This window comes from Corvus moneduloides, chromosome 17, assembly GCF_009650955.1.
Source record: "Corvus moneduloides isolate bCorMon1 chromosome 17, bCorMon1.pri, whole genome shotgun sequence".
Taxonomy (NCBI): domain Eukaryota; kingdom Metazoa; phylum Chordata; class Aves; order Passeriformes; family Corvidae; genus Corvus; species Corvus moneduloides.
This window is the reverse complement of record NC_045492.1, coordinates 10,559,155-10,586,147: the sequence shown is the minus strand read 5'-3', so window position 1 is coordinate 10,586,147 and position 26,993 is coordinate 10,559,155. Positions and strand designations below refer to the sequence as shown.

Here is a 26,993-nt window from a genome sequence, read left to right as displayed (position 1 = left end):
CACTGCCGCCAGGTGCAGGCACTGCCCAGTTCTGCCTCCTGTGCTGTTTTGGAGAGCTCTGGAGGGGCTGGAGCACCACTCCTCAGTGGGGAAGGCACATCTTGGAGTCCTGGAGACTCAGGATCAAAGAGGCACGGAGATGATGAGTGTGGCATGTCACCATGCACCCCCTGCTAGGTGATTCAGGTCACAGCGGGGGCAACCCCGCACGCCACCTCTTAATTAGAGGCAAAATGCCATCCCCCAGTCATGGCCTCAAACCAAAAGGGATGAGCTAAGGGGGGGTGTCAACCTTCAGATAAAGAGATGGGCAAGAGCACAAATGCCTGAGAGCAGGGCCATGGAGGAAATAAGATGCCCTTCCAAAGCAACTCTTTCTTTGTTAGTCTTATTAAAAAATATATAAAAAGTAAGCTGTAACTAGTATGCTCAACACAACATTTTAAAAGTTCACATCGTTTTCAACCATACCCTGCTAAGCACAAACCATGATTCATTTGGAATTTGCTAATTAATACTGGCATGGTGTTGTCCCCTGCTGTTGCCCAAGTTCTTGCTTGAGAGAACTTTTTCTCTTTAAAGAAAAAAGAAATATTTTATCTTGGAACAGTAAGGTGCCTCTTCAGATGTGAAGTCTGCCAAGATAGAAAAGGGGGAGAAAAAGGGGATTTTCCCTTTGCTTTTACTGAGTTACTTTATCATCAGTGGCACAACCAAGTCTTTAGCAAGGTGATGACCAGAAATACATTGCAAGAAATGCTAGCCCTTTTCTCATCCACATCTTTAAGTACTAAAAGCTGGGGAACAGTAAATCGTCATTTAAACTGTGGGTATTGTAGCAGGAGAAATGATTTTGCCTCTTTTCTCTCTATGAACTAATGGATGTGGAATCCTTCAAAAAGTAAACCAGCTCCTCTTAATAAAGCTCTGCATATAGATATCTAGCAGCTAAGCACTAAATCCATGGAATAGGGGGAAAGTGCAGAAGTAGTGGATTAATATAAAAAGGATGCTTTTTCCCCCTTCAAAGCCTCCTTAAGTGCTGACTGATGGAATGAATCCTGAAAACTTTCTCTGTGCTAATTGTCATGTTCCTTGGCTTGCGTCCTATTTGCCGTCCGTCATCCTCTGCAGTTTAAGAAGTTTCACACAAGAGCTTTCTTCTTGTGTTTACAGGCATGCCGTGTAGCGTATTCAAACCCAGGGATAGTTCAGAGGGTCAGGAAATCTTCCTCCTGCTTCTGATTAAAAAGAAAAAAAAAAAAAAAAAAGCCCTGAAGATTTAGAATTTGAAGAAACATCATTTCCTCACATACATCCAGCTCCTCAAAGGCACAAGAGCCAACTTTGAGCTTTCCTAGAAATAAACATGAAGCGATATCCCACTCTAATCTCCACAGAAATACTGGGTCAGCCTGGCACCCACTGGAAATGGGCATAAAGCTGAATTAAGAGAAGCTGTGCTGGTTTACACCAGCTCAGAGAGCAAGGCACTGCTTATAAAGCAGCTGCATGATTTGGGTATGTGGCAGAATGTTTTCCTTTCATTTCCTCTGATTAAAAAAAGAAAAGATACTCTATGAAATAATAATAATCTGTTCCTTTTTAGTATCACCTTTGGAGTGTGCACAGGACTGATGGAGGGAGATGACCTGTAATTCCATCCCAATTAAATGCCCAAAGTCAGCAGTTCACAATTCTTTCGCTGGTGGATTATTTTCAACCTTTCTGGTTCCCACAGGACCTATTCCCTGCGTCATTACCAACTTTTTTAAATTGAAAGTATTATGAAGGCAATTTCCTGCTACTAGCAACTTTCACATCACTTTCTCAGGGCCCTGCAGCCTGAGAACAACTGCTACAACTAAATCTATCTGCAGCTGGGTATTGGATGGAGTGGCCTGAATTACCAAAAATCAAAATGCTCAAAAAATGTGCTATAAGAAATGGGTTTTGCTTACTCACTGCTGATGGTTTTAAAGGTTGTTGGGGACCACTGTGTTTTGGGTCCATTCTTGCTGTCACCAGGCTCCAACAAGGCTTTGGAAGGTGTCTGTGCCGGATGGGATGGATCCATAAGACCCAGAGAACATGTTTCTGACTCACAACTGAACTATAAAATCTGACATGACTGTGAATGTAGTGAAGAGATCAAAGAGCAGGAGAAAACACTGAGATGTTGTAAGAGCTCAGATTTTGTTAGTGCTTCAAAAAAAGAAACTGGAGCAGGGCTTCCCAGCCTTGTTCCTGGAGGGCTGCTCATGGGAGCGAGGAGCAGGCTGGGTGCTGCTCAGCAAAGCCATCTGCAGTGCAACACCTTTTCTTTCAGTTGATGTTAAGGAAAAATCATTTCCAGGGCTCACATAGGCGCTACAGCATCCTGTGGCTGCACCACAGGAGCCCATGGTCAGATATTCTGCATATCCATAGTAAGATGCGCAGGAAAACAAAGTAGGAGTAATTTGATTAGGTTTCAGGTGTTTTGACAGGAAATGCAGTTGAACTGGAGATCTGGTCCTGATTTCCTAGTGTTGAGTATCTTGAAATGTGTCATCAATGCTGTCAAATGCACAGAGGAAACAACATCTTTTCCAATCTGTTTTACTTGCTGGAGTAGCGTGTGTTTGTTGTAGCTGTGCTTGACTAAAAGTAAAAGTGGCAGAAGCAGCACGATCTGGGGTGGGTAGTACCCCTCTAAATAAGCCCAGTGTGCAGATTTCTGCACTTCCTACCTGATTTGGCTGTTGCCAGCTAGTCCTGATCCTCAGTATTGCCAGAGATATCTCTATTACACAGCTTGGAAAACAAGCAGCAGGTCAGACGGGTTCTCCATGCTCACAGTCGTTCTCTATTTCATTCCCCTGGCTGTAATTGGTAGACCCAGCGGCATAAAACAAATATTGCTGCTCTAATTACCTGCTGCCTGTTAGATCCACAGGGAAAACGGGGTCAGGGGGCTTTGGTGGCAACCAGAAGAGCACAGAACAGAGCAATAGGTATGTGATGAACAGACACTGCCATTTCCTCACACAGGTCCTCTCGTTGGAAGTATTGATGTACTTATTGGGCATCACTAGCTAAGAGAATGCAGTTTGTTGTCCTTGCCAGCTGCATTTACAGTACTTTGCTAATCTATTCTTTTCAACGCCGCAAATGGTGTATTTCATTGGGCTGCATTATTGATCGAAAGAAAGATTTGATTTGACAGCAATTTCAGAAAAACCTTCAAGTTGTCCAAGATGCAGTAGAATTATTAACCACCCTAAGCTGACATATGGTAATTTAGCATTTAATGTTTGCCCTGACATGCTGAGGAGTCATCATACCAAGTTACCAGCTGAGGCCCACAAGTTTATGAGTACATAAAGAATAGCTGAAATAGTCTTCTGGAGCCATGTTTGAGCACCCAGGCCTTTATTCACTGAGTGTTAAACTTTCAGCAGGGAGGTGGGGGCTGGATCCCCCCTGCACTACCCACTACAGTTGGCACAAATTAATAGGATTTTGCAGCTTTTTGCAGCTGTATTTGTACAACTTCATCTTGAAATAATTTTAATTTCTGTGCCTAGGCTTATAATTTTTTCAAGCGCGTTACACAGTTGGCTGTACATAATTATGTCTTACAGCCATAAGCACTGACAATCTGCTTACCTAAACTATTCTGCTCTAAACTTGTCATTTCACTGATGGTGAATTCATGTAATGCATGTAATTCACCAGATCAAAAATTAAATTATCAATTAATAATACTGAAAAAAAAATTAAACAAGAAATTCCATGTGTCTGTCAGAGCATCTTCAATTAAAATGGGAGTTGAGAGTAAGCATCCCAGACTAGGCTGGACTCTAAAATCCTTGATGACTTGAATGCAGTTGTTGTTGTTGGGGTTTTTGGAGGGTGAAAAGCTTGTGTTTGTGATCTTTCAGGACTGTTAGTGAGTTTGGAGAGTTAAATCCAAAACCAGGATGTGCCATAAATGGAAGTGAGATATGAAAAGGCTGTGTAACGTGTCAGAAATTACTGGTTTGCTTGGTTTTCTTTTCATTTATGGTTCCATGTCCTCAAGCTGGCCTGTCTGCCTCTAGCATTAAAAGTGTGTGGATGTGAAATACATCAATAAGTCACATGAATAAGTCTAACATGAATTCAAGTCAAAGCAAGCAGGGGTCTCAGATCAAACCCGCACAGAAATAGAGTTAACAAAAGCAAAAAACTTGCCAAAAATCCAGCCCTGTGAATTCATTCCAAATGAGCAGAGTTCAGCCAGGTTTGTAATTTCCTTGAAGGCAATCTCCCATCCCTGATGCATGAGGCACATCTGCACAGACTACGGGTGTTGGAGTTCCCACGCCAGAGGGAAAGGTACCCTTGGAACTCAGGGTGTGGGTGCAGGAGCTGCAGCTGCTGGGGGACCCTCAGGGTGGGCAGGGGCTGTGGGAAGGTGATGGGAGGGCACAGGAGAGCTGGCTTGGAGAGGGGGTGCTGGCATGAGCCTGGCAGTGTGTCCTGTAGCTGCTGTGTACCTGCATGCCACATGTGGGCAAGGGCTGGGTCCAGGTGTGCAGGCTGGGTGTGCCAGCCTGATGTCAGCCTGTTTGCTGTTACCTTACTTGGACATTCCTGACCACAGAGTTCTTGTGGTGTCTTGCTCTGCAAGTTCATTGAAGGAAGAGTACAGCTCTTGGATATCCAGCATAGCTGTTGTGGAAGGAAACATATGTGTGCATCCGTGTGCAGAATTTGGCCATCAGGGAAAAGTTATGGAGGATTCAGTATTTTGTCTGTGTTACAAAAGAGGATGAGTTCTAGGACCAAAGACATCTCACACTGTTCACTGGGCAATAAATCACAGAATCATAAAATATCTCAGGTTAGACAGGACCCTTCAGGACCATCAAATCTAGACCTGCACTGATGTCTTTTAGCATTGCTCCCGTGTGCACAGAGAGCTTCATTTCCTGCCTCCTCATGTTGGTGTTTCCTTTTACTGACCATTGAAATAACTTCTGTATACGCTGTGCCGTGTAATCCACCCTACAGAACAGACAAATGGGTTTGCTTTTCCTATAATTAAACTTTTTAGAGAGACTTTGAGAGCTGCAGAGCTTTAAATCCTGCTCTGCAAGCATCCCAAAGTAGCATCTCAAACATGAGCCTCAGCAGATTTTGTTCTCCAAAATAGACACACTGGAGGGTTTTATTGTTGTTTCCCATTGTTAGCTATTTGCAGGCAGGTCCAAAAGCTTTATTTTATGCTGAGACCAGCACTCACAATCATGCCACAGCATCACTTCTCCATGATCAGTAATATCTGGAGGCATCATGCCATTGGGAGTTCAGTGCATGCCTCTGGGAAAGCCAGAGCTCACTACAACAGCTAAGGTCACACACGCTAAGACCAATTACATCCCTTGAGTCTGGGAAAAATTTCCTTCCTGAGAACACAAGTGTGTTTGTTCTCCCCTGAATGCTTGTTCCCCGTGTCCAAGCTCACTGTCCTACCAAGAGGAATGTTGCCTGTGGTAAATTGCTGTGTGTTGTGTGAAGATCATTCTTCACTTGTTCTTCTGCTGTTCAGCTAAATTTTTAAATGCCATGGGCTGGATTTTCAGCTGAAATAAATTAGCATGCCTCTGTTTGAAGCCACTGAGTTTACACTGATTTATACCAGCTGAGGGCCTCAATCATTAGTTACAGTGATCAGGTTACTCCTGTGTAGGTCAATATTTGCTACCCTTATTTATCTTCTGCACTGAGCACTCAAGTTTTCTGCTCATTTTTACCCAGAAAGGTGCTGGATTCTCTTTTCCAGGCTGGCTTTGTGGCAGACATGATGTAATAACATAAGGCTTCAGGAGAGATGCACTTCAAAAAGAAATGAGGACAAATTCCCACTGCCATGATTTGTTTTTCTTGACTTTGTCTTCATTTAGGCATAGCCATCACAGGCAGCAGTGGGGCCAGCTGCAAGAAGGTGCTGCAGGATGGTACCCTCTGCAAAGAAACAGTGCGTAGCCCTTCTTAAATAGATTATGAAGGATGATCTTCTCTTGCCTATCACAGGAGTAAGAACAGTGTGGTTTGAACTCTCAGAGGTTATTTCCTCTCACCTTTTGTCATGGAGCATCTTCTACAGCAGAGGGTTTGTGCATCTGCTTCAAATCCCAGTCAGGCGGTATCAGCCCCTTGCATCTTGCACAGTATGAACCAGCCTCAGTTCTTCAGGGCCAAAATTCACCTGATAGCAGCACATCAGCTCCACTGGGATGCCTTCAGTCACTGCAGTGAAGAATTTGCTTTCTTGTAAGAGAGATAAGGGAAAGAGTAGGAAAAATTAGTTTTGTTGCTTCTGCTATCAAGGTTCTGGCAGTGGTAAGATGTTGGTCACGTGGAGATGTTCTGTAATCTTCCCATCAGAGCTGCTCTCCTCCCTCTCTCTTGCCTTGCTACAGTCTGAGGCATTTCCACAGTGGAGTTTTCAGGCTGCAAAAGGCCCGAAAAAGGGCATGTATTGCTTGAGAAATGACTGTGCCATATCAATTACCATGAGATGTGGAAGATCCACATTGGCCAGTTCCTGATACGGACACCTTGGCTTCTTGACCTTCATAATAGCGAGTAATGAAAATTACTTAATTATTTAATCACAAAGACCATGCAAAAAAATTGCAGTTTACTGAGTTTTCCACTGGTAAAGACAGACCTGACAGGAGCTGCTGGCAGTCTCAAGTCACCACGCAGAAACTTCGACCAGCTGCAGAGTAACACAGAGCAGACTGGCCCCATGAGCCCTGCAGACCTCAGTCTTGTCGTGTCAGGACAACTCAAGCTAAAACAAAAATTCTTTGCAGTTTCAGCAGGTTGGAAAGCAGAGTTAAGCTGCAGCAGATCCTTGGTCTGGATGTACTGCTGCACACCAGGTACTCTGTGCTTGTAGTGTGTCATCTCATCATGTACAAAATTTGGCTTCCTAGGCAAAAGGATTGTTATTTCACTTTTATCCCAAGCAGAATAATGGTAGTTTTGAATTAGACCGTGAGTCTGACAAGTTCAATTTCATCCTGTGCTTATGTGTGGGGTCACGCAGTTACTGGCCAGAGTTGCAGGCAGAAATTCTCTCCCACTGCATTACCAGCTCCTTATTGAGCCTGATTTATATGCTGTTCTCCATCTGCTCAGTGTTACATTTTCATCCAGGTAGAGGAGAAAAATCCTGGTAAACAATTCAAAACACTTGGAAGCAAGAGAAGGAGTGAAAACTATCAAAGCTACCCGTGGGCATAGGGAGGCTTCAGAGGAGTGTGTCCACATGGATGTAATTGGCCTGAAGGGAGCCAGAGGGTTGGAGAGGAGCCCTTGGACAGAGGGAGCCGTGTGGAAGCCAAATGACCTGTGAAATGCTGGAAGCTGTCAGCAGCAGAACATTTGGTGCAGCACCTTAGCCAAGCGCTCGCAGGGTGCGTGCAGAGGAAGCAAATCCTCGTGGTAAGGAGCAGGAGCGCTGGATGGGAATGGCTGGATGGGAACGGGCTCCTCTGCAGGTACCACACAACAAGCCGGGCACACAGGAGAGGTTCTTCTCTTTTGGGTTCAGACATCTCATAGCTTCGTTTCTTTCATGCAGGCTGCATCATCAGTTACATTAATGCCTTAAAATGACAGCTTTAATCTCTCTGGAGCACGACTTGTGTTCTGTCTTATCATCAAAATAAATACGCTAGAAATCACTTTGCACAGATTTCAGCTGGAGCACAGGAAGATCTAAGCTGACATGGGAGAGATCCAGCCACTGGGGCAAAGGGAACGTTTCATAGTTTGGCTTTGGAGTGGTATTTTAAAGAAGAGGAAGAAACTTCAGCTCCCAGCAGTGAATCTTAACCATGGGAAAATTTGATCTCTAGTCTAGGTGTAGTCCTTGGTTCTCTCCTTCTCTTGGTGGAAAGAGAAAACCACTTCTTCCAGGAAATGTGATGTATACTTAAGCCTTCAGGAGGATGGATTTCACCCTTGCTTCTCTTCTGTTTATCTGAGACAAGATGCAAAGCCTTTAAAAAATCATCTGTGAGATGAAACCAGTCCCAGCTGAGGAAAGAAAGAAATCCCCACATACAAATGGGCGATTCCATCCCCTCTTTCTTTGTCAGTAGAGGTCTTCCCCTACTTAACCTTGTTTGCAAACACCACCACCATGGACACTTGGCTCAGACGATGGTCATTTTGTCCAGGGGTGGATGAACACTTCAGGGCAAGCTGCTGTTAAACCCAGGGCTGCAGTTAGTGAAAATGCTTGGTTTATACAAACTGCCCCTGCCTTGTCCAAGCGTCCTCTTTGCAAGGCACAGAAGAGACTGTTTTCTCTGAAGACCAGAAATGTTTTAGAGGATCTTCTGGTTTGGATTTTTTTTTTTTTTTTTTCATTTCCATCTAGGACATACCTTGTGATCATTGGAAAGTGTGATAAAAGGAGACAGAAGTTAATAAATGTTACCTTCACCTGGTTGGGTCTCCAAATCTATCTTCATTTTTCTCTGCTTCACTTTTGCATCTTTTTATTGAAACCATATGTGATTCTTTCAGCAACATACAGTAATTTGTTTGGAAATACAAGGCTAGAGATATGTCTCTTTACTGGCTTCTAAAACAACTGTGAAATAAGAGTTAAGAACTTTTATACAAATGAGTCCTAAACATATTGCAAATTCAGTTAAAAATAAATAAGTAAGTCCTTAGCAAAGATTTCAATAAGCAGTAAGAGTAGTTGAATTAAAATATTTCCACTAAAATTAATGAGCCAATCCTGGAATGCTTAGACTGACTCTTAAGTGTGTTCTTTTAAAGGCTTTGAATATGTTTGCCTGTCTGAATTTCTATGGAGCATTTTGAATGCATGACAGATTATAATCTTCAATTATTTTAATTTGGTTTTCTTAATGGGCAAAATAGCTAAGAGCTTAATAATAAAAGACACTTACTGCTTATCATTTACATTATTTTATGTGTTCATTAATAATTATAATGGATTTTATAAAACAAAAAAATCAAGTCTAAGTATCCCCAGGTCATGTTAGTACAAATGTTGCCTAGTATTCTATGGGAGATTTGGGAAACTAAGTGGTTTTTGAAGGGCATTTTTTACTCCATATGTTGTAGAGCAAGACAAAGAACTTTGAATGAAATTTATTTTCTGGTTCGTTCTGTGGAAGGAAAATGTAGCAGAGAATAAATGTCCCGCTCTGCTTTCTCCAGATACATTCCTAGGCACAGTGCAAGGAAGGGCAGGACCCAGACCATGGACACCTTGTGAAATTCTCCCAGTATAGGTTATTAGGTACTGTTGTTAAGGTCACATCTCTTCTCTAGGCTCAGTTGTCCTTGTTCATTCAGCTTTTCCTTACACACCCCATTTCCTGGGCCTCCAGGCATTTTCTTTACTGCTCTCTAAACAGTCTCCATTGCAACACTTTTTTCTGGCAATGTCGTGCTCCAAGAACTGTATAATTTATAGTCTCACTGGTGCCCTCCAATCTGCTGACCACACAGCTTTCCATACTCTGTACCACCCCTGCTCCTGGCTTTGGAGCGTTGCAGGGATCTCTGGTGGTTCCTGCCACTGCCAGGATGAGAGAGAGGGCTTGTGAATTCAAACCCCTGCAGCAAGAAAGGGCAATGCTGAGAGCACACAGGTGTGGATGAACAGGAGAAGAACAGTGCTCAAATCTGGTAGCTTAGAGGAGCTCATCACCTGAAATTCTGTTCACCAGTAAAGCTTGTGGGAATGGTTTAGCTACCCTTTAGTAAATCCTGATGGAGATGCACGAACCATCAGATGTTATCTGTAAAAGCAGGATGCAATCCTGTGCCACAAACACTGCTCTTCTGTCTAAATGAGACATTGCTGCAGAGGAGAAGGCCAGCTTGGAAGGGCTTAGCCCTGTATTATCTCAAGAGTTGCAAATCATTTTCAAACATTTTAGTTATTAGATCAGAACCTGCAGTGGAAAATACCCATCTGTGAAAATGCACCATTTCTCCTCTTTCTGGGATTGCTTTATAGAAACAAGGGCTGAGTCAGAGTCCTGATGTTCTGGTTCTGAGTTGTAACCATTGCTGGGTTTTGGATGATGCCTCAATGATTTGAGCTCCAACCACTCTCTGCTGGGCTGCAAGGCCATCCTGTCCTTGCTGGCCACAGCCAAGCAGAGGGATGGCAATGGCAGTGCGGTGCCTGGCTCTGCTGCAGGTCCCCTCTGGGGCTTTGGTGGCTGATCCCACAGTTTCCAGATGGTCCATTTGTATCTGTCAGAGTTGGTGAGGGTTCCTGCATGGAAAATGCTACCTGTGTTCGTGAGGTAGGATAGGAACAAGGGATTGCATCTTCCAACATAAATTGCATTTTGATCTGGGACATTTTCCCTCACCAGTGTATCAATCCACTCCAAGCTCCATCCCAGAGGGGTTTTTTAGAGCATAAAAGCTGCTTTGCAAGCAAATTCCTTTTATGACAGTCATCAGCCATCATCATTCATCCTGCTCACATCATCATATGCAGAGTTGAATCATGCCAGGCACTGGAGAAGCTCAAAGCTCCAAGGGTTCTCCAAGTAAAAAATGTATAAATGCAGCTAAGGAAAACCATCCCTGTGCCATCTGTTCTGTAACCCAGAGCCCTGCATACCTCTTGACTGCATTATAAAAGGAGAGATAAATGAAAGGAAAATTCATGTGTATGTTCTCCAGTCAGAAGATTATCATATGGATCTGTTACCATCTTCTCACTTCCCAGGCTAAATGAAGGAAAAAGTATAACTCCCTTCTGAACCAGTAAATTCCCCCAACCAGTAATTTTTACTCCTGACCTATTGAGCTCCTTGGGAATAGAGAGGGGATTATTATTACAATTATTATTATTATTATTATTATTATTATTATTACTATGGTAAACTGCTCCAGGAACAGTTTCAACAAAAGAAGTAAACCTTGCATTGTGTTCAGATAATGCTCTTCTCAACAAGATTTAATAAATTGCACTCTGGGAATTAGGCAAATGAAACCTTTGGTCAAAATATTACAGGATTACTGAAAAATCTTTTTTTTTTTTTAATCTCATTAAGAGTGCTAAAATTGTATGTTCCAATATAAAAAACATGTGTGTGATAAATATCTCCCTGGTAGTAAAATGTACTATGGTTCATTGTCAGTGGTCTTTGCAACTTTCTGTGACAAGTGCTACTTCTTACATGATTTTTTTCTGAACACTTCACACCCTTGTATTTTTCCTGGAGATGGATTTAAGTACAGGTAGCAGGCAAACCCTTGTGCTATGATTGCAATTAACAGCAAGTAACGAGTCATTGCTGAATCTTTGCAATATATTTCCCCCATCTTTGTTTTGCTCAGTGTGGTATAATTAGGTCATGGATTTCTCCCAGTATAATTGGGTAAGTCGTGTGGGTCTTATGATATATTTCATCTCCTACATCTGCAAGGATTTACATACAGACAGCTTAGACCCTATTAATGCTAATAAAAGTGCTGCAAGGACATCCTATAGCGTGCACTTTATTAAACTGTACATAGCTTTCTTCGAGAGCTTCTGTTTATCTGCATTTCCCAAAAATAAAATATAGTGCCTTTAGCACTGAATATTTAAATCCAGGCTCCTTTTCCCTGTTTCTGTCTCCCTCTATGCATTTCTAATGCTTCTATCACAATGGGATCTGGGTACTATATGCAACAGGAAATAGAGCAGACAAATGTCCACTAACAGGCTCTCCCCTTCTGTGATTTGGGTTAAAACTGCTCCCATTTTGGTTCCCTGGAGTGACTGCTGAGCTTTTTTGGTGTTTGTGCTCAAGCACAGCCATAGCTGAGCCAGGCTGGGGCTGGAGAGAAGTGCAGATGCCTTGATTGGATTGCTATGGGGTTTTCCCACCTTTGTTAAGGGAAAATTTACATTACAGGTTGTTTGGAGCTGTGCAGACACACACCGATAAAGACACACAACTGTGTGTCTTTAATTTGTAAGATGGGATCCCCACTCTGGCTCAAAGCTGGAGGTCCAGCAGTATCTTCCTGTTTTCATTTACCTTAAGCCTGGCTCCAGGTGTGGATGCAGTGAGTTGGAGCTTGAACTCCCTGACTTGAGCTGTGCATTTGCACAGACGTTGCCACCAGCCCCATTTCCAGCCCTTCCCTCTGGCAGGGCAGAGCCGACCTTCTGAAAAGGGGGGCTGTGGTCTTCAACTGTTGATCTGGTGGGTCAGCTGCTGTCACCAAAACCACAGCTGTGCAGCAAGGCTTGATTTTAATATACCCTTCCTCACCCCCAGATTTGCTAATGAAAGTTTGATTCGTGGCTGCCTACTTGGGTCTCTCTTCCAAATACCCACTAGCCCCACATAAACCTGGAAAAATCAGCCTGTGCAGCATGAGGGCACTTTCAGTGTCCCCAGGCCCTCTTTTAAGTGACTATACCAGTGTAAGTCCAATCAGTTTTCCTCAATACTAACAGCGTAACAAGCAGTGAATCCTTGGAGAGAAGACAAATGGAATTGTCTCTATTCCCTGACCTGCAGCTCCAGCGGCGCAGGTGCCACACGGATCAATCCTGGCGGTGTCTGTAATAACTGACATGATTAGCCATTAGCAGGAGCAGATCTGGACAAAGCTATCAAAGGAGATTCTGGGGGCCAGGGATCTGATATTGCCCTGCACTGACACGTTCAGCATCTTGTCGGCCTCCTGTGTCAGGAGAGGAAGGAATAGCAGTAGGTCACACATGGGAGGAGTGTGGAGCAGCCCACAGCCCCATCTCAGTTCCTTTGCCTGACAAACAAAGCCTCCTCTTCCCTTGGGAAATGACCTTCTCTCCCCAGATCGAGGCTGTTTGGGGGACACAGCACCCCACTAAGTTCGCTCAGGCCCCTCCAAGGGTGCAGGTGCCGTAGCAGAGCTGCCAGCGTGCGCTCAGCTACGAGGGCTCTATTATCTTCCCACTACTTCGTTGTATTCATAGACCTGTTAGGGAAAAATTTATGCACATCGCTTTTTACAGTGCCAAGACACTTTGTGATGGTGCAGGGGGTGGTAATTTATTTGTACCTTGCACTTTCTTTTGGGAATAGTCATGCTGTTGCAAGAACTTCTTTCAGCATTTGATCAGAAAATTAAATTTGTGTTTAAAGAGATAGTCAGGGTTGCTAGGACAACATATTAACCTCCCTTCTTTTTTTCCTTGGCTCTGTAGCCAAGGTTCATGGAACTCGCTGTGCCGTACTCGGCTTGCAGTGTTGTTCTCAAGGTGAAGGAGGGAAAGGCTTTCAGAAACAGTGTCCAAAACATGCTTTTCCTCAACAAATAATCAAGTGAAATGGTAACATCCCACTGGGCGTTCCCAGCTCGTCCTTGTCAAGCCAGCAGGGTTGGACAAAGAGGAGCAAACAGCCCCATTGTTTGAATTTCATGGGAGTATTTGTGTGCAGAGTCACCAGGTTTGAGAATACGATGTGGGAGCTTGCAGACAGCGTTTTCAGAAGTGATTAATGGCTGGGAGACTCTGGGTATGGCTGAAAAATTTGAACGCTTTGAGGAGACTGGGGTTTCAGTAATATGTAAACAGTGGGTTTTGTGCATTTTAGGCTCTTCCACATCTCACTCAAAAAGTCACAATTTCAACGATTTCTCAGGAATTAAAGAAGAGTAAAGCAGCTGAAACTATGTGGAATATACTTTTCATGGCTTTTCGCCAAATCTTTGGCATTCAGCTCCCTTGTCAGGATTGACAGTGGTATTACACCTCTGCAGCCTTCAGGCTCAGATCTCTAAAGGTGCTTAAACATCCTTATGGCTTTTGTCCAGAACTTATGGATTCTTGTCTCTGTTATTTCCTCCAGATCCGTTCCGATAAGGACAAAGAGATCCATATCAGATACAGCATCACCGGAGTGGGAGCTGACCAGCCGCCCATGGAAGTCTTCAACATTGACCCTGTGTCTGGCAGGATGTACGTGACACGCCCGATGGACAGGGAAGAAAGAGCTTCCTACCATGTGAGCATCAAACATCTTGACTTTTACCTGGGCTCACCAGCTCAAAGCAGAATTGCTGGGTTCAACAAGGGACGTGCTAAATCAGCCAAACCAGTGCAAACTGCTGGTTGGTGGCAGCTGAACGTGGGCCAGCGTGTGCCCAGGTGGCCAGGAAGGACAATGGCACCTGGCCTCTGTCAGCAATAGTGTGGCCAGCAGGACCAGGGCAGTGATTGTCCCCCTGTGCTGGGCACTGGTAAGGCCACACCTCAAATTCTGGGGTCAGTTTTGGCCCCCTGACCATAAGAAGGACATTGAGCATGTCCAGGGAAGGGCAGCAGAACTGGGAAAGGGTAGAGAGTGAGTTTGATGAGGAGCAGCTGAAGGAGCTGGGGGGGCTCAGCCTGGAGAAAAGGAGGCTCAGGGGAGACCTCATGACTCTCTGTGACTACCTGGAAGGAGGTTGTAGCCACCTAGGGGTTGGTCTCTTCTGTCAGGTAAGAAGTGACAGAACAAGAGGAAATGGCCTCAAGTTGTGCCAGGAGAGGTTTAGGTTGGAGATCAGGAAAAGTTTCATCACCAAAAGGGTTATCCAGCCCTGGCACAGGCTGCCCAGGGAAGTGGTGAAGTCACCATCCCTGGAGAGAGTTCAAAGCCATGTAGATGTGGCACTTGGGGACATGGTTGAGTGATGGGCTTGGTAGTGCTGGAGGAACAGTTGGACTTGATCTGAGAGGGCCTTTCCAACCTAAACAATTCTGTGATTCTATAAAAGTGGAGATAAACTGATGTCTTTTTCAGACACAAAGTTAGAGTCATTTGTTTAAAATGGTGGAACTTCACACTGCTTGTTAAATCCATGCAAATTTATGGGTAGACTGAACCACCCAAAACCATGAGAAGCCAGTCACTACATTAGCATGTCTTGGGAAATTACTAATTTAAGAATCATTACTGCATCTAAACATGCAGTAATTGCTATAGTCATTTTTCACTTTAATTCACCAGGAGATGTTCAGGCAGTATGATGGGGGTGTGTCAGATAGGTTTTTAAATACGCATATAGGCTAATATTAAATATCAGGGAATTAATTAAGATTAATTACACTCAAAAGTGATGGTGCCTCGTGCTATCCTAGTTCATAAAGTGCTCTACCTTCAGAACGCTCACAGTGTAATTGGTTGCTATGTTTTGATATAAATCCCAGCCTCTTTATTGCCCAATGTAATTGCACAGCAGATCCAGTCCCACAAGCTGCTAAAAAACTCAGTTGCCCCTGGCATAATAGCCCGGCAAAATTTCAAACATTTTCTGCATCTGCGCTTTAGTTGTCTCCTGGAGTGGTTGTGAAAGGTTGTTTCATGGATTGCTATCAGCCTTAGCCCCATCTCCTGGTGTGGTAATAGCCCTTCACAGGGATGCTCCAATGTCAGCGGAGCACACGGGTCACTTCCACTGACACCTCATCCCGAACTGCGCCGTCGGAGATGCACATTCTGTCAGCTTTATCAGGTATCCAGTTAACCATGTTGACACAGCTTCTGGGCTGGGGTGGAAGGATAAAGAAAATAGATTACCTCTTTAGTTGGGTGGAAAAAGAGATTTCCCCTGGGTAGAAGGAGATCTGAAGAAAAATTATTTTATCCTCTGTGAACAAGAACAATTATTTTGTTTGTCGTGCCTAGGAAAATATGAAGAGAGGTTGTTTTGGAGAGGAAATATTTGAGATAAAGTGTGTGTCATCTCAGCGTTGTTGATATTGTTTCAGCTGTGCCAGGTTATTATAACAGTCTAGTCAATAATAAAAAAGTTAAGACTTTTGATGGAGCCGCTGTGATGTCTGCGATCAGACACTCTCAGTCAAAAACATGAGATGAAACAGATTTTGTCCTCCATCATAACAAACCCTGTGCCCCTTAAAAATGAACTGAACCTACCAGTCACGGTGAATTCAGTAAATTGAATTCTTGTCTTGTCAAAGGTGACGGGATGAGTCTGCCTTATACATACCACAGGATTTCTAGCCCTTTCTGTTCCTCACAGAAAGCTTGAACTAGTGGCATCCATATGTAAATAAGCATATTCGTACTCTGAAGGTTACAGGAAGATGTATTTTACAGAGAGAATAACTGATAAGTATGTTATGAGACCTTAGAGACAGTAATACTGAATGATAGAAAAATCTTTGTTAGCAGAACAGTAGAAGGTGATGGAGAACATTTTAAGTTGTGGCTGTAAATGACCTTTAGATCTTTCAGCCTCAGTAGCAATGGATTGATGGTTTCTTGAACCATCAGTTGTTCATTTACTAACCCTTTACAAAGCATTTATAACTACACCATGCACAAAGCAATGACCCAAACAGTGGAGCAAAAGCTTACAGTAGGAATGAACCATGATGGAAACTGGAAAAAAATTCGCCAGTTTCCAGACAGAAGATAAAGTCCAAAGTCTTGGCTGGTGGAAGGTTTGAAGAAGTCAATGAATTTATGCCACTTCATAGAGCCCAGTCCCTAACCAATAGGAAAGGCAACATGGAGCCAGGTTTGAAGTGAGTGCTGGAAGAGCAGTGACTGAGGTGTAGGCTTGGATCTGAACTGGAGAGCTTGGCTGCCTTTAAACTGGTTTGACATCTGCTGTAGTTTCCTTTAGCTTGAATTAGTACCTTTGCTCTTCAGCTGGGGTAGAGAATGTCAGTGGAGCTGCAAGGCACCCCTGGTCCCTCTGACCCAGCAGGACATGGGCTCTGTGTCTGATGCAGCCTTGCTGCTCCTATGCAGCTTCAGGTTTTCTGCAGGCCCAAACAGAACCAAATCTTTTAAGCATCTCTGTCACTGTCGAGTGTTGTCCTTGCTGCTTTTGTTCCCAGGTAATCTAAAAACTAATTATAAAAGAAAGAACAATAATTTGCAAGTGTTTGTGAGGCTACATATCAAGAGTTCTGTTTCATTAACTCCCACATTTTCAACACATATTTTCTTATGCATAATTATCTGTATTGCTTCAGGACTACCATTTTTAAAATGCTAGTGTTTTAACTCTCCCTGCATTCAGCAAGCCATTCTGCTGATGAAACCTGCCTTGCTCCCTAAGGTGAAACAGATTTTTTCTAATTAGATCAGGAGTTCTGCAGCAGAATTTCCCCTGTTTTTGTGATCATTCGTGAACTTTTAGGGAGGATCATTCCAAGCTTGAGGTATGCAGAGATGTATGCACCTCTGGGACTCACAGCCCCTGCCCAGGTGCTGTGTGTGCTGGCACTCCCAGTGATCGCAAGTTCAGCTGCATTTTGGCCTCATCTGTTTTTGTCTGCACTCCAAACCAGAGCACAAACTCTCCAGGGACCTTGCAGGCATCCCAGACGCAGAGTCAGCTGAAAATACGAGCAGAGAAAAGCGAAACGGGCTCTGCAGCCACTTAACCAACACCATGTTGTGGTGTGGAGCTGCACAGGGGGCATTGAGTGATGCCCTGGAGCCACCCCAGCATCATTAGTGCCATGGTGCACGCAGCCAAAGGACACACAGCCATGGGATGGACACACAGCCATGGGACACACAGCCATGGGGCACATTCCCCACATCTCTCTGCCATCTCACTGCAGCAGGTGTGTGCTGCATCTTCCCTTGCAGTCAGCCCTTAAAATGTTCACTGCATGCCAAATAAGTTTCAGCAGGTAGTGACATTTAATATGCATGGGTTCTCTTGGCCTTATTTAATTGCGCTCCCCAAGTCCCATTTGTGCTGCTGACAGAATTAGTGGCTCTGAATGTCTTTTCTGATCCAGACACCGGTTTCATATTAAGCTGCAGTTAGGCCTGGCAAGTACAAAGGATAGAAAATTGATACATTAGTTTTCCAAGATGTTTTTCCAGCTCTGTTTTCAAAAGACATCGGCATAAATATGTCAGTAAGTAATCATTGCTTATGATACTCAAGTAATACGCATTATAGGGAAACTTTGAAGCAAGTTCTAATCCAGTTACAGACATATGTGTGCACTGTCAGCATCAGGCTGATGGAATACTCCCTCAGAAATGGCTGGAGCAGAGCAGGTGGGTTATAGACTGACAAAGAGTTGTTTTAAATGCAAAGGAACAAAACAATTTTACTACAAATTAAGGGATGCAAGAGCTAATTCCAGTATTTTGAACCATGTTGAGTAATGCCAGCCATTTGTGGCACAATGCTCTAAATTGAACTTTTAATCACAATTAAGAGCACACAAATTAGGCATGACATTGTATGCTTATTGCTTAAAGGCTCTGTCACTGATTGATAATGTATATTTGTATTAGTAGTATTAGTGCCTAAGTAATATTCATATTTAACACAATTCACTGTGTTGACTTTGACTAACTACCTTCAGATACCACCAGCCTCCAGTGTAATCAATAATCATGATACCAAATCATTTGTATGCCAACAGCTACATTTACACTGGAAACTGTCAGTAGGAAAACCTCAGAGACCTGTGGTAGCTGCTGCTGAATATGATAGCAATAATTGTCATACTTTTAAGCAATATTTGTTAAAGAATATCGAGCCAGCTCCTTGGCTGGTACAGCAGAGTGATGCATCAGCTAGAGATTAGTTGGCTACATGTATTAATTTTTCAGAATCCTTTGCAAGGTATTTCATTTGATTTTATTCCTTCTTCACTCCTGTCATGTTCTCCCTCTTGGGGAAAATGTAAATATTTCAAAATAACTTTATAAATGTTTCTTAACTGTCTCTTCAGCCACCCACCAGCTCCCATTTGAATCCTTGTGCGTGCCCCATGTCTGGCATGCGTCCTGCGGCCCAGGTGATGCTCACTGACCTTTCACTGATGTGTTTTCCAGCTCAAAATGATGTGTGTGTCTGACAGAGCTCAACCATCACCTTTTGTTTCTTACCCAGTGTTACACAGCACTCCCATGCATCTGCTTTTCATCCCCTCCATCACTCTACCACCAAAATAGGGGTGGCAGAGGTGGCTTGGTCACAGGTGGGCACAGATGGCAGTCTGAGCCACGGAGCACCACATGGACTCAGACTGTGCCTTGCAGAAATGAGCCCCATCTCAGCAACTGAAGAATGACTCCAGAACAAAGTGTGTTGTCCAGCTTGAGAATGCTTCATGAATACCAAAAGTAGGACAAGAGAACAAGGGAGAAGATGAATTAAGGAAGGAAAATGTAGTATAGATCTGCCTTAGAGACCCAGCTAGTTTCCCAGCAGACAGATTGCCCCCCTGGAGTTCCTCCTTCCTTGGCTCTCTCTGCTGAGGATGGTCTCTAATGAGGAATTGTCTCTTAACAAGGAATGTTTTTTAACAAGAGCTGCCATTGAGCTGAGTTGAAATTCAACCCTCTGGCTCCGGACTCCCTTCTCCCTCAGCCATGGCTGGCACTGACCACAGAGAAGCAACGTGTTGTGGAAGATATGGAGGGGTTGGCACATGAGAGTTGTTCACATAAATGCAAACGAGCACTAAAGGAAAAAAGTAGAAATGTTCACTGAAGCCAGGCCAAAAAAAGGAGCCAGGAGAGAGGATGCCATCCTCCTGGAACCCCAGATGCTGTGAGTCAGGACACCAGTGACCACACCAGTGTGCCCTGCACTGCCCTGCCTCCCATAGCTCAGCCTAGTGCTGGTGTTGGGCTCAGGACAGGGGTGACACTTGAGCATGTCACCACAGGTTTGATGAGATTCCTGCAGTCTTGCTTGTTGAATTGTTTTTGCCTTGAGTGCAGGCAGTAACGCGCTGATGGGTACATGTGCTCAGTGAGTGCAACAAGCAGATAGATGTGCATTGCTGAGAAATCCCTTACTCCTGGAGATTTCAAACAAAAGCTATCAAATGTAATTAAAAATTTGCAGGGGGAGAGTCAGATCTGAGGGGGGAGATACCAGCTTTGCTCTCTGCTTTATCTCTGAATGGAACCATTTCCGCTGCTGGAAATGCTGTAAGAGAGAGCCCAATGCTACCTCAGTTTGAAGATAATAACTTTAATTTTAGCTCCGAATTACTTTTTTTCAAAGACAGTCTGACCTCTGACTGTAAAGTTATTGAATTGCTCCATCTGACATGATGAAGGATAGCTCAACAGGTGGGAGCCAAGGCAGTTCCTATGCAGGAAAGAAATGCAGATATTAAGAGCATTGCAAGTCATGAAATACAAATGGTACATCCTATATTGAAAGCAAAGCTGGACTTCTTCAGGCTTTAAAGAAAACGTGCTGCTTAACTTCCTTTTAAAAAAAAAATGTTTTTCTCCCAGCTCATTTCACATGGCAGTTTGTTCTCTTTGCTTGATTAATTGTTAATCCAGCCTATCTTAATGGTGTGCAGTTATTTTTGTTAAGCTCTGGACTTCTGAGCACCATACATGAAGGGGAAAGTTGCATCAATCACCAGCACAGCAAGAGTGAAAGACAGGAACCAGTGCTAATGCAATTAGCACATTTATTTGTCATGCATCAGAGGAGCTGGAGACCTCCCTGGCATGTCAGCTCTGACTCCCAGCAGCAGCCCAATGGTGTAGGGAACTGCTAGGAGCGACCAGAGGCCTCCATCTCTCTGGATGGCACCAGAAGGTGTGTTCCCTGTCCTTCAACCCCGCTCTCCCAGCCAGCCCTGGCACAAACAAGCTACCCAGGGAAGCTGTGGCTGCCCCATCCCTGCAAGTGTTCAAGGACAGGTTGGATGGAGCTTGGAGCAACCTGCTCTAGAGTCCCTGCGTGTGACAGAGGGGTGGAACTAGATGAGCTTTAATGTCCTTTCCAGCCCAGCCCATTGTGTGATTCTGACGTCCTCTGAAGCCTTGGTTCCTCCGCCCAGCAGCCCCATGGGATGTCACACGGCCATCCTGAGTGCTGTCCCCGGCTCCTGTGGCAGGGTGGAGGTTCAGCAGTGCTCACAGGGGCTGAAATGAAGAGGGATGATGGCCAAAATCTGCAGCACTCCCAACCAGCCAATGCCTCCCCGCTGGCAGCCGTGCTCAAGGGCGGTGCAGCTCTTCCCTCGCTGTCGGGAGTTCTCCTGGAGCCGACATCAGCAGCACGTTCAGCCACACACCATTTAGAGTAGCCATCTGTTCCCTTTAATGAGAAAGCTATCCATTTTTTTCACCTGGTTACTGATTGTTCCAGACTATTGTTGATTGCTTTGTTTTATTAATTACTCATTTTGACATGCTGTATCTGTCTCTTTTGTTCGGAAAACAGATGCTCTTGTTTCTGGGCATTATTACTGATGGTTATTGCTAATAAGATGAAGCTGCAGTTCCAGTTTAACTGAGGGCTTAGCCCTGTGGCTCTGGTTATTGAAATGCCTCAGCACTGGATATTTTATTCAAGCCTAAGGAAATTTCATTCTTAGTGCCATGGGGGCTCCCATTATTTGAAGAAAAGGGACTTTTTAAATGTCTTTTAGTGTGCAGAGCAATGGGGTTGGTAGCTGTTGCTGTTCCTGGAGACCATGATTAAACAAAGAATAAACATTGCTAATGTCATCCTGAAATCTCTTCACTTATAAATCCCTCTTAGTATGGGTGTGAAAGGCTGCAGGTTCTCATAAGAAACTTCTCACTCAAAAACATTTCCTCACTTTATTTGGAACTAAGCAAAAATTTGCTTTTCAGATCGTCAGACAAGGTTCAATATGTCTTAAAAATTAAAATAGAGTGGTCTGTGAGCTGTGAAGGAGATAGTATCACTACACCACAGTTAAAGTGTTTCCACTGACAATCACTGTTTTAAAACATTATTTTGTTATTATATTAAGCTCTGAAAAACTGTCTGTGAGTGGAGTGTAGATGGAAACCATGTCAGAGCTTTCTCCTGGAATTGAGCCAGATACTGGCTCCATTCAATTTTGAGAAAGTATTTGTGATGTAAAGTCAATCCTTGCAAAACAGTCTCTCATTCTGCAACAAATCCAGTTGCTGATATTGTGCTTTCATTGTGCTTATTCCCAGCTCCGGGCTCATGCGGTGGATATGAATGGAAACAAGGTGGAGAATCCTATTGACCTTTACATCTATGTGATTGATATGAATGACAACAGGCCAGAGTTCATCAACCAAGTCTATAATGGATCTGTTGATGAAGGCTCCAAACCAGGTACAGTTGAAGAAAAGTCCCCAAGTTTCACAGGTTTTCAGCCATTCATCTGGTGTGGTGGCTTGGCCTCTGCTGGGAACACAGGGGATGAGGGAGAGGTTTGCTCTTGCTGCTCTTACTGGAAGACTGATGGAGGTGAGAACAATCTGGTGTCTCTTTTTCTGGATGAAGAGAAAGTGCAGACTTGGGCTGGAGTGAACCTGGATCCTGGTGGTCCCTTCCTGGCTGTGAAATTTGTAAAAGCAGCAGTTTTGCAGAGTAATGCTCTGTAGCGCCATTCTCATACACTCATTGCACACATACAGGGCTGTTATGCTAATTACAGAGCACTGAAAGCCAGTCTGGCAGTGGCCTTTCACTGACCCTGTGTCTCAAATGCTCAATATCCTCCTCCTTGATATTTAATTCAGTCATTTGCCAACTCAATATCTGGCATCCAGTCAGACTCCAAAGGCTCTGTCTCAAGAAAACACTTTGTTACTTGGGTCCTGATGCAAACCTGCAGAAGCGGGAGTATTCCCACTGAAATCGCAGACTCATCCTCTGTCCCACAGACTTTTCTAACAGAGGGTAAAATGGGGAAAAACCTGAGGTAGAATTTCAGAAAATTTGTGGGTGAAAAATGAGTGAGGATGTAAGCAGTATAGGGAAAAGTGATGACTTTTACATGAGCACATTTATATGCTTGGAAAAAACAGAGCTGTAAAGGTCTTTAATAGTCTGTTTCTAACTCTATTGTTGATTTGTTATTTAAGTGTGATGTAACTCTGCAGTTTCCAATATGGGAGCAGGGTTGGTTTAGCTCACTGCTGAGCGTAACTAAAATGAGTCTTTCCATTCTTTGAACATAAACTGTTCTGTATCACCAGTACAATTGGAAGTCTGAAATCAGAGGGAGATTTTTCCTTGATTCTCTCCTCAGTTGTTTGCCAGCTGAGGGGTGAAATACCCCGTGACTTTGGTTTGTGTCAGTAAACATTTATCACGGCAGCTCTGCTGCCAGAGGTGTGACAGGGAAGTCTCCGGTGGGCACTGTTTTTAACAAGGTGATTCACAGTCGTGATTGATTGTCTTCCAGCACTGTGAGGGATGGGCAGCTGTGGGGGACACGTGGTGGGGAGAGAACGTGACATTATTCCTGAGCAAAGAATAGGTACAGCTCCCTTCCTGATTCCTTTTGGTGGTGATGTCCCAGCTTCAAAGTCCTGATCCCGGTCCTGTTTGGAGGAGGGAACGTGAGAAGTCCCTGAGCTGACGGCTCTAATGGCATCTTCCCAGATTTTTTTTCCAGCTTTCATTTGAAGGCCACTTTGGGGCATATCAAGGTTTGAAGATTGATACAACATTTCCATAGCAAATCAAATTTCTTACATCTTATTCGAGGACAGATCAATATTCAAAGTGTTCCCAAATGTTTTAACTAGCTCTGTTCATCTGTCAAAGAAGGAGCAAATTGCATCCTCTTCTTGTCTGAAATCCAGATAAGCCTTTGAGCTATTAAATCAGAAAAGGATAATTTTGCCTATAAAATACTCGTGCCTCTGCTTCTAGCAGTGATTTTTGGTATTCTCTATCCCAGGCTGGAGTGCTTGCCTTTAAGGCAGGAAGGTAGAAAGCAATCTGTTTTTATTCAAAAGCAATTACATTTGTCTTTGATGTATTTGTCGGGGGTTTTTTTTTCTCTCTTTCCTGTTTAATCGGTATTCTTTTAAAGGTTTATTTTAGTATTGAATTTCTCTTCCTTGCTTTTGTAGAGCCTCCTAGGAATTTGGGTATCGGAGGCCCTCATTCCGTGTGCTTGGCAAGAAACATGATCTTGTGCCTTTGAGAAAGTGATAGAGAGGTCATGGAGTTAAAGGGAATATCTGCATACTCCTCCTTTGCTTCAGAGTTGTGTGTCCCTCTTTTGTGCAGAGACAAGCGTGTATTTAGCTAAGGGTAGATCTTGCAAAGATTTAGGAACTTTTTTATAATTCAAGATGCCTCAGAATATTATAACAACTAAGGAGGTACCACACCAGCCATTGCAAGAGGAGAAATATGTGACCGGAATTCATGATTATTTCTGGCAGCGGTTGACAAATGAAAGACACTGCATATTCTTTGAGGTAACAGCAAAATGTGTTCAGTACTGATTCAACAGTAAGTTAGATATGTATATGCATCTATAAAAATATCTGCATATGTGTGAATATCCATGCTTCAAGCAAACTAAAAAATCTTGTTATATGTTACAGGAGTTCAGCATTCATTTTTCTCTGCTTGGTGCTGCTGAACTATGCCTGAGGACTGAAAATGCTTCCCTGGATATCCTGTGCAATTGTTATTTCTCACATCTTCCATATGCCCATTTATAATGGCTGTGATTAAAAATGCAGGATTACTTGATTATGACAGTATCTGCAATGTTCTTAATAATTTTGCACACCTCTAATGAGAAAAATATTAGAGTATCCCAAATAAAGCTGACTCTGAGGGCAGCTAGAATGAGCAGCCAATGGCTGTTTGAAGTCAGTCGGAATCTTGCCCAGATTTAATAAAAAAAAAACCCAGATAAAAAAGGACATATGGAGCTCGAGCTCTACCAATGGAAATTTTGCAGAGCAAGACCATCAAAAATGTGCTGTTGAGAAGAGGCTGAGCAGGGCACCGTGACCTTGAGCGGTGGGGAAAGCCCTGGGTAAGGCTTCAGCAGGATCAATTGAGCAGATCCAGTTCCCGTGAGCACGAAAGGACCTTGTGGTGCTGTCCCAGCACTCCTGGGGTCCAGGGTGGAGCAAAGGCAGGGCTGTGTGTGCACAGCAGGCAGGGCTGTCCCTCCGCAGGATCCTGTGCCACCAAGCGCAACCTGGTCCCCGCTTGGGGCTGGGATGTGGTGACCTGGAACAGAGTGCGGGGCCTCATCTCTGAGCCTGGCAGGGAGCCGCAGTTTGTGCCAGGCCAGGGCAGGGCATGGAGGGTGGCCAAATAAGATGTGACCTACTGACTCAACCGTGAACAAGCCAGAGGAGGGTAGAGTGAACCAAGGAAACAGGAATGCAGAAGGAGGCTCCAGCCTGCGGCACGGTGTGACACTGCTGGGCACTCAGCCTCCCACAGAAGCACGTTTGCTTTAGCCTGGAATACAGATGTACAGAATTGTCCAGGAGCTGGAAAAATTGGCAGCAATGTGAAGAGACTTATTAGACAGTCTGATGGGGTTTAAGTGAAGGGGCTTCCCAGCCTGCAGAGCACTCAGCCTGGGTTCCTGAGGAGCGTGCTCTCTGTGAGTCACCTTGAAGCAACCCTTGACGGGAATAGAAAAGAAATCATCAAGTATTATTAATTATAATAGGTTGTTGTTGCTGGTTAAGATTATAATAACTTAATTGAAATGCTGTCTTGAGCCGTAGCATAGTGTTCTTGAAATTAGGAGCTCACTCTTGGTGAAGTTCTCTGTAGTGAGAACTGGCCCCCTGGACACCCTCAGCTGTGCTGGCTCTTAAACTGAATTGCATCTTTCCTTTTCTGATACTCTCTGGAAAAACAGTTTAATGCATTTCTAGCTTATCTAGCCTCAGGTCAAGTAGCTGGGCAATTGAAATGTGTAAATGCAGGCCCTTCCAAAAATGCAGAACAGGAGTAGTGATGCAGGATTTCCTTTTCCACAGCACCATCTTTCTTCCTCACTCTCCCCCTTCACGAGTTGTTTTGATTTAACGCGCCACTGTTTGAAAGTGTATCTTAAAAGACCATGTTTTACTCATGTTGAATAATGTTCTGCCTCTTTGAACTTTGCCTCTATGTGAAGAACACAGCCAAGTTTTAAAAATGCAGCTGCAAGCTGGAGCTGAAATTCCCCTGCTCCCTCTGGCAGCCTTAATCAGCAGAGCTCTCCCAGAGCTGCGCGTTGCCTTTCAAGCACTGACAAAGCGGGACAGGTTGCAGAGCTCGGCTGCCCAGCGCTCCCTGCCCTGCGAGGATTCTGCTGCCTTTTCCAAGCCTACATTTCCAAGCTGCATCACACCAGCTCCTTACAGCAGGAAGGACCTGGGGCTTGGAGTGGGATATTCCACCCTGTACAGCACCAGTTGCTGCCTGCTGTGAGCACAGCCCCTGAACTTGTACTGCCGGCCAGTGCGGGATCCCAGCGATGTCCTTGGGGAGGCCTCTTTCAGGAGAAACTCTACAGTCTCCGGAAAAAAATTGCTCAATAAGATAGCATGAAAATGCTTAAATATAAAAGAAGAAAGGGAATTTAATCACAAAACAACAGTGTGATGGAGAAAGATTATTTCCATCTCTGCAGAAGCTTAGTTTTGCTATAACCACCGCAAACCCTTCCTCACGGAAGGATGTGGATGTCTTACTTAACTGAAGCGTTCAGTTCTGAAAAGGTCAATGTGAAATGCTCTGCAGCGGCTTGAGTGCTTTGCTCTGGGTTTTATCTATTTTGTTTTAACAGAAAGATTGTCAAAAATTAACTCATCTCTCCAAAACAATTTGTTCTTGTCAGACTGGCCTTTTCCATTCCCATTCATCCTTTCCACTTCACTAACTCTCTGAATACATCTTGGTCCCTTTCAAGTCAACAGCACAAGTCCAAGTGACTTCTTTTAAACTCCAGCCCCTTCATTCTCCTGGAGTTCTGTAGGATAGTTAATTCCTACCACCTTCCTTGGGAGTGGTGTGAAAGAGTGCTGAGTATAGAGAGTCCTCCAAAATAAAGGAATATTAGTATTTCTTACCTGAGAAATGTTAAATGTTGTAATTTAAAATTTCTCCATGTCCTCCTGAGTCCATGGAACTCTGATAGAATAATTGTTGATAACATGCCACGTGAAAAATGAAATAGCTAGGAGCCAAATCTATATGTG

The 26,993-nt window shown here is 43.9% G+C and overlaps 1 protein-coding gene across 3 annotated transcripts in view; it reads left to right on the top strand.

Moving 5' to 3' along the window:
- The window catches only part of CDH4 (cadherin 4), a 424,678-nt gene that overhangs the window by 310,537 nt on the left and 87,148 nt on the right, over positions 1-26,993 (top strand). For 2 of the 3 annotated variants that reach the window (XM_032126957.1, XM_032126958.1), the window contains exons 5-6: positions 13,893-14,048; positions 21,993-22,137. In XM_032126957.1, the coding sequence (XP_031982848.1) occupies positions 13,893-14,048; positions 21,993-22,137 (301 nt within the window). Of the gene's footprint in view, positions 1-13,480; positions 13,560-13,892; positions 14,049-21,992; positions 22,138-26,993 lie in introns of those variants that run through there. The other variant, XM_032126959.1, reaches the window with a different exon arrangement.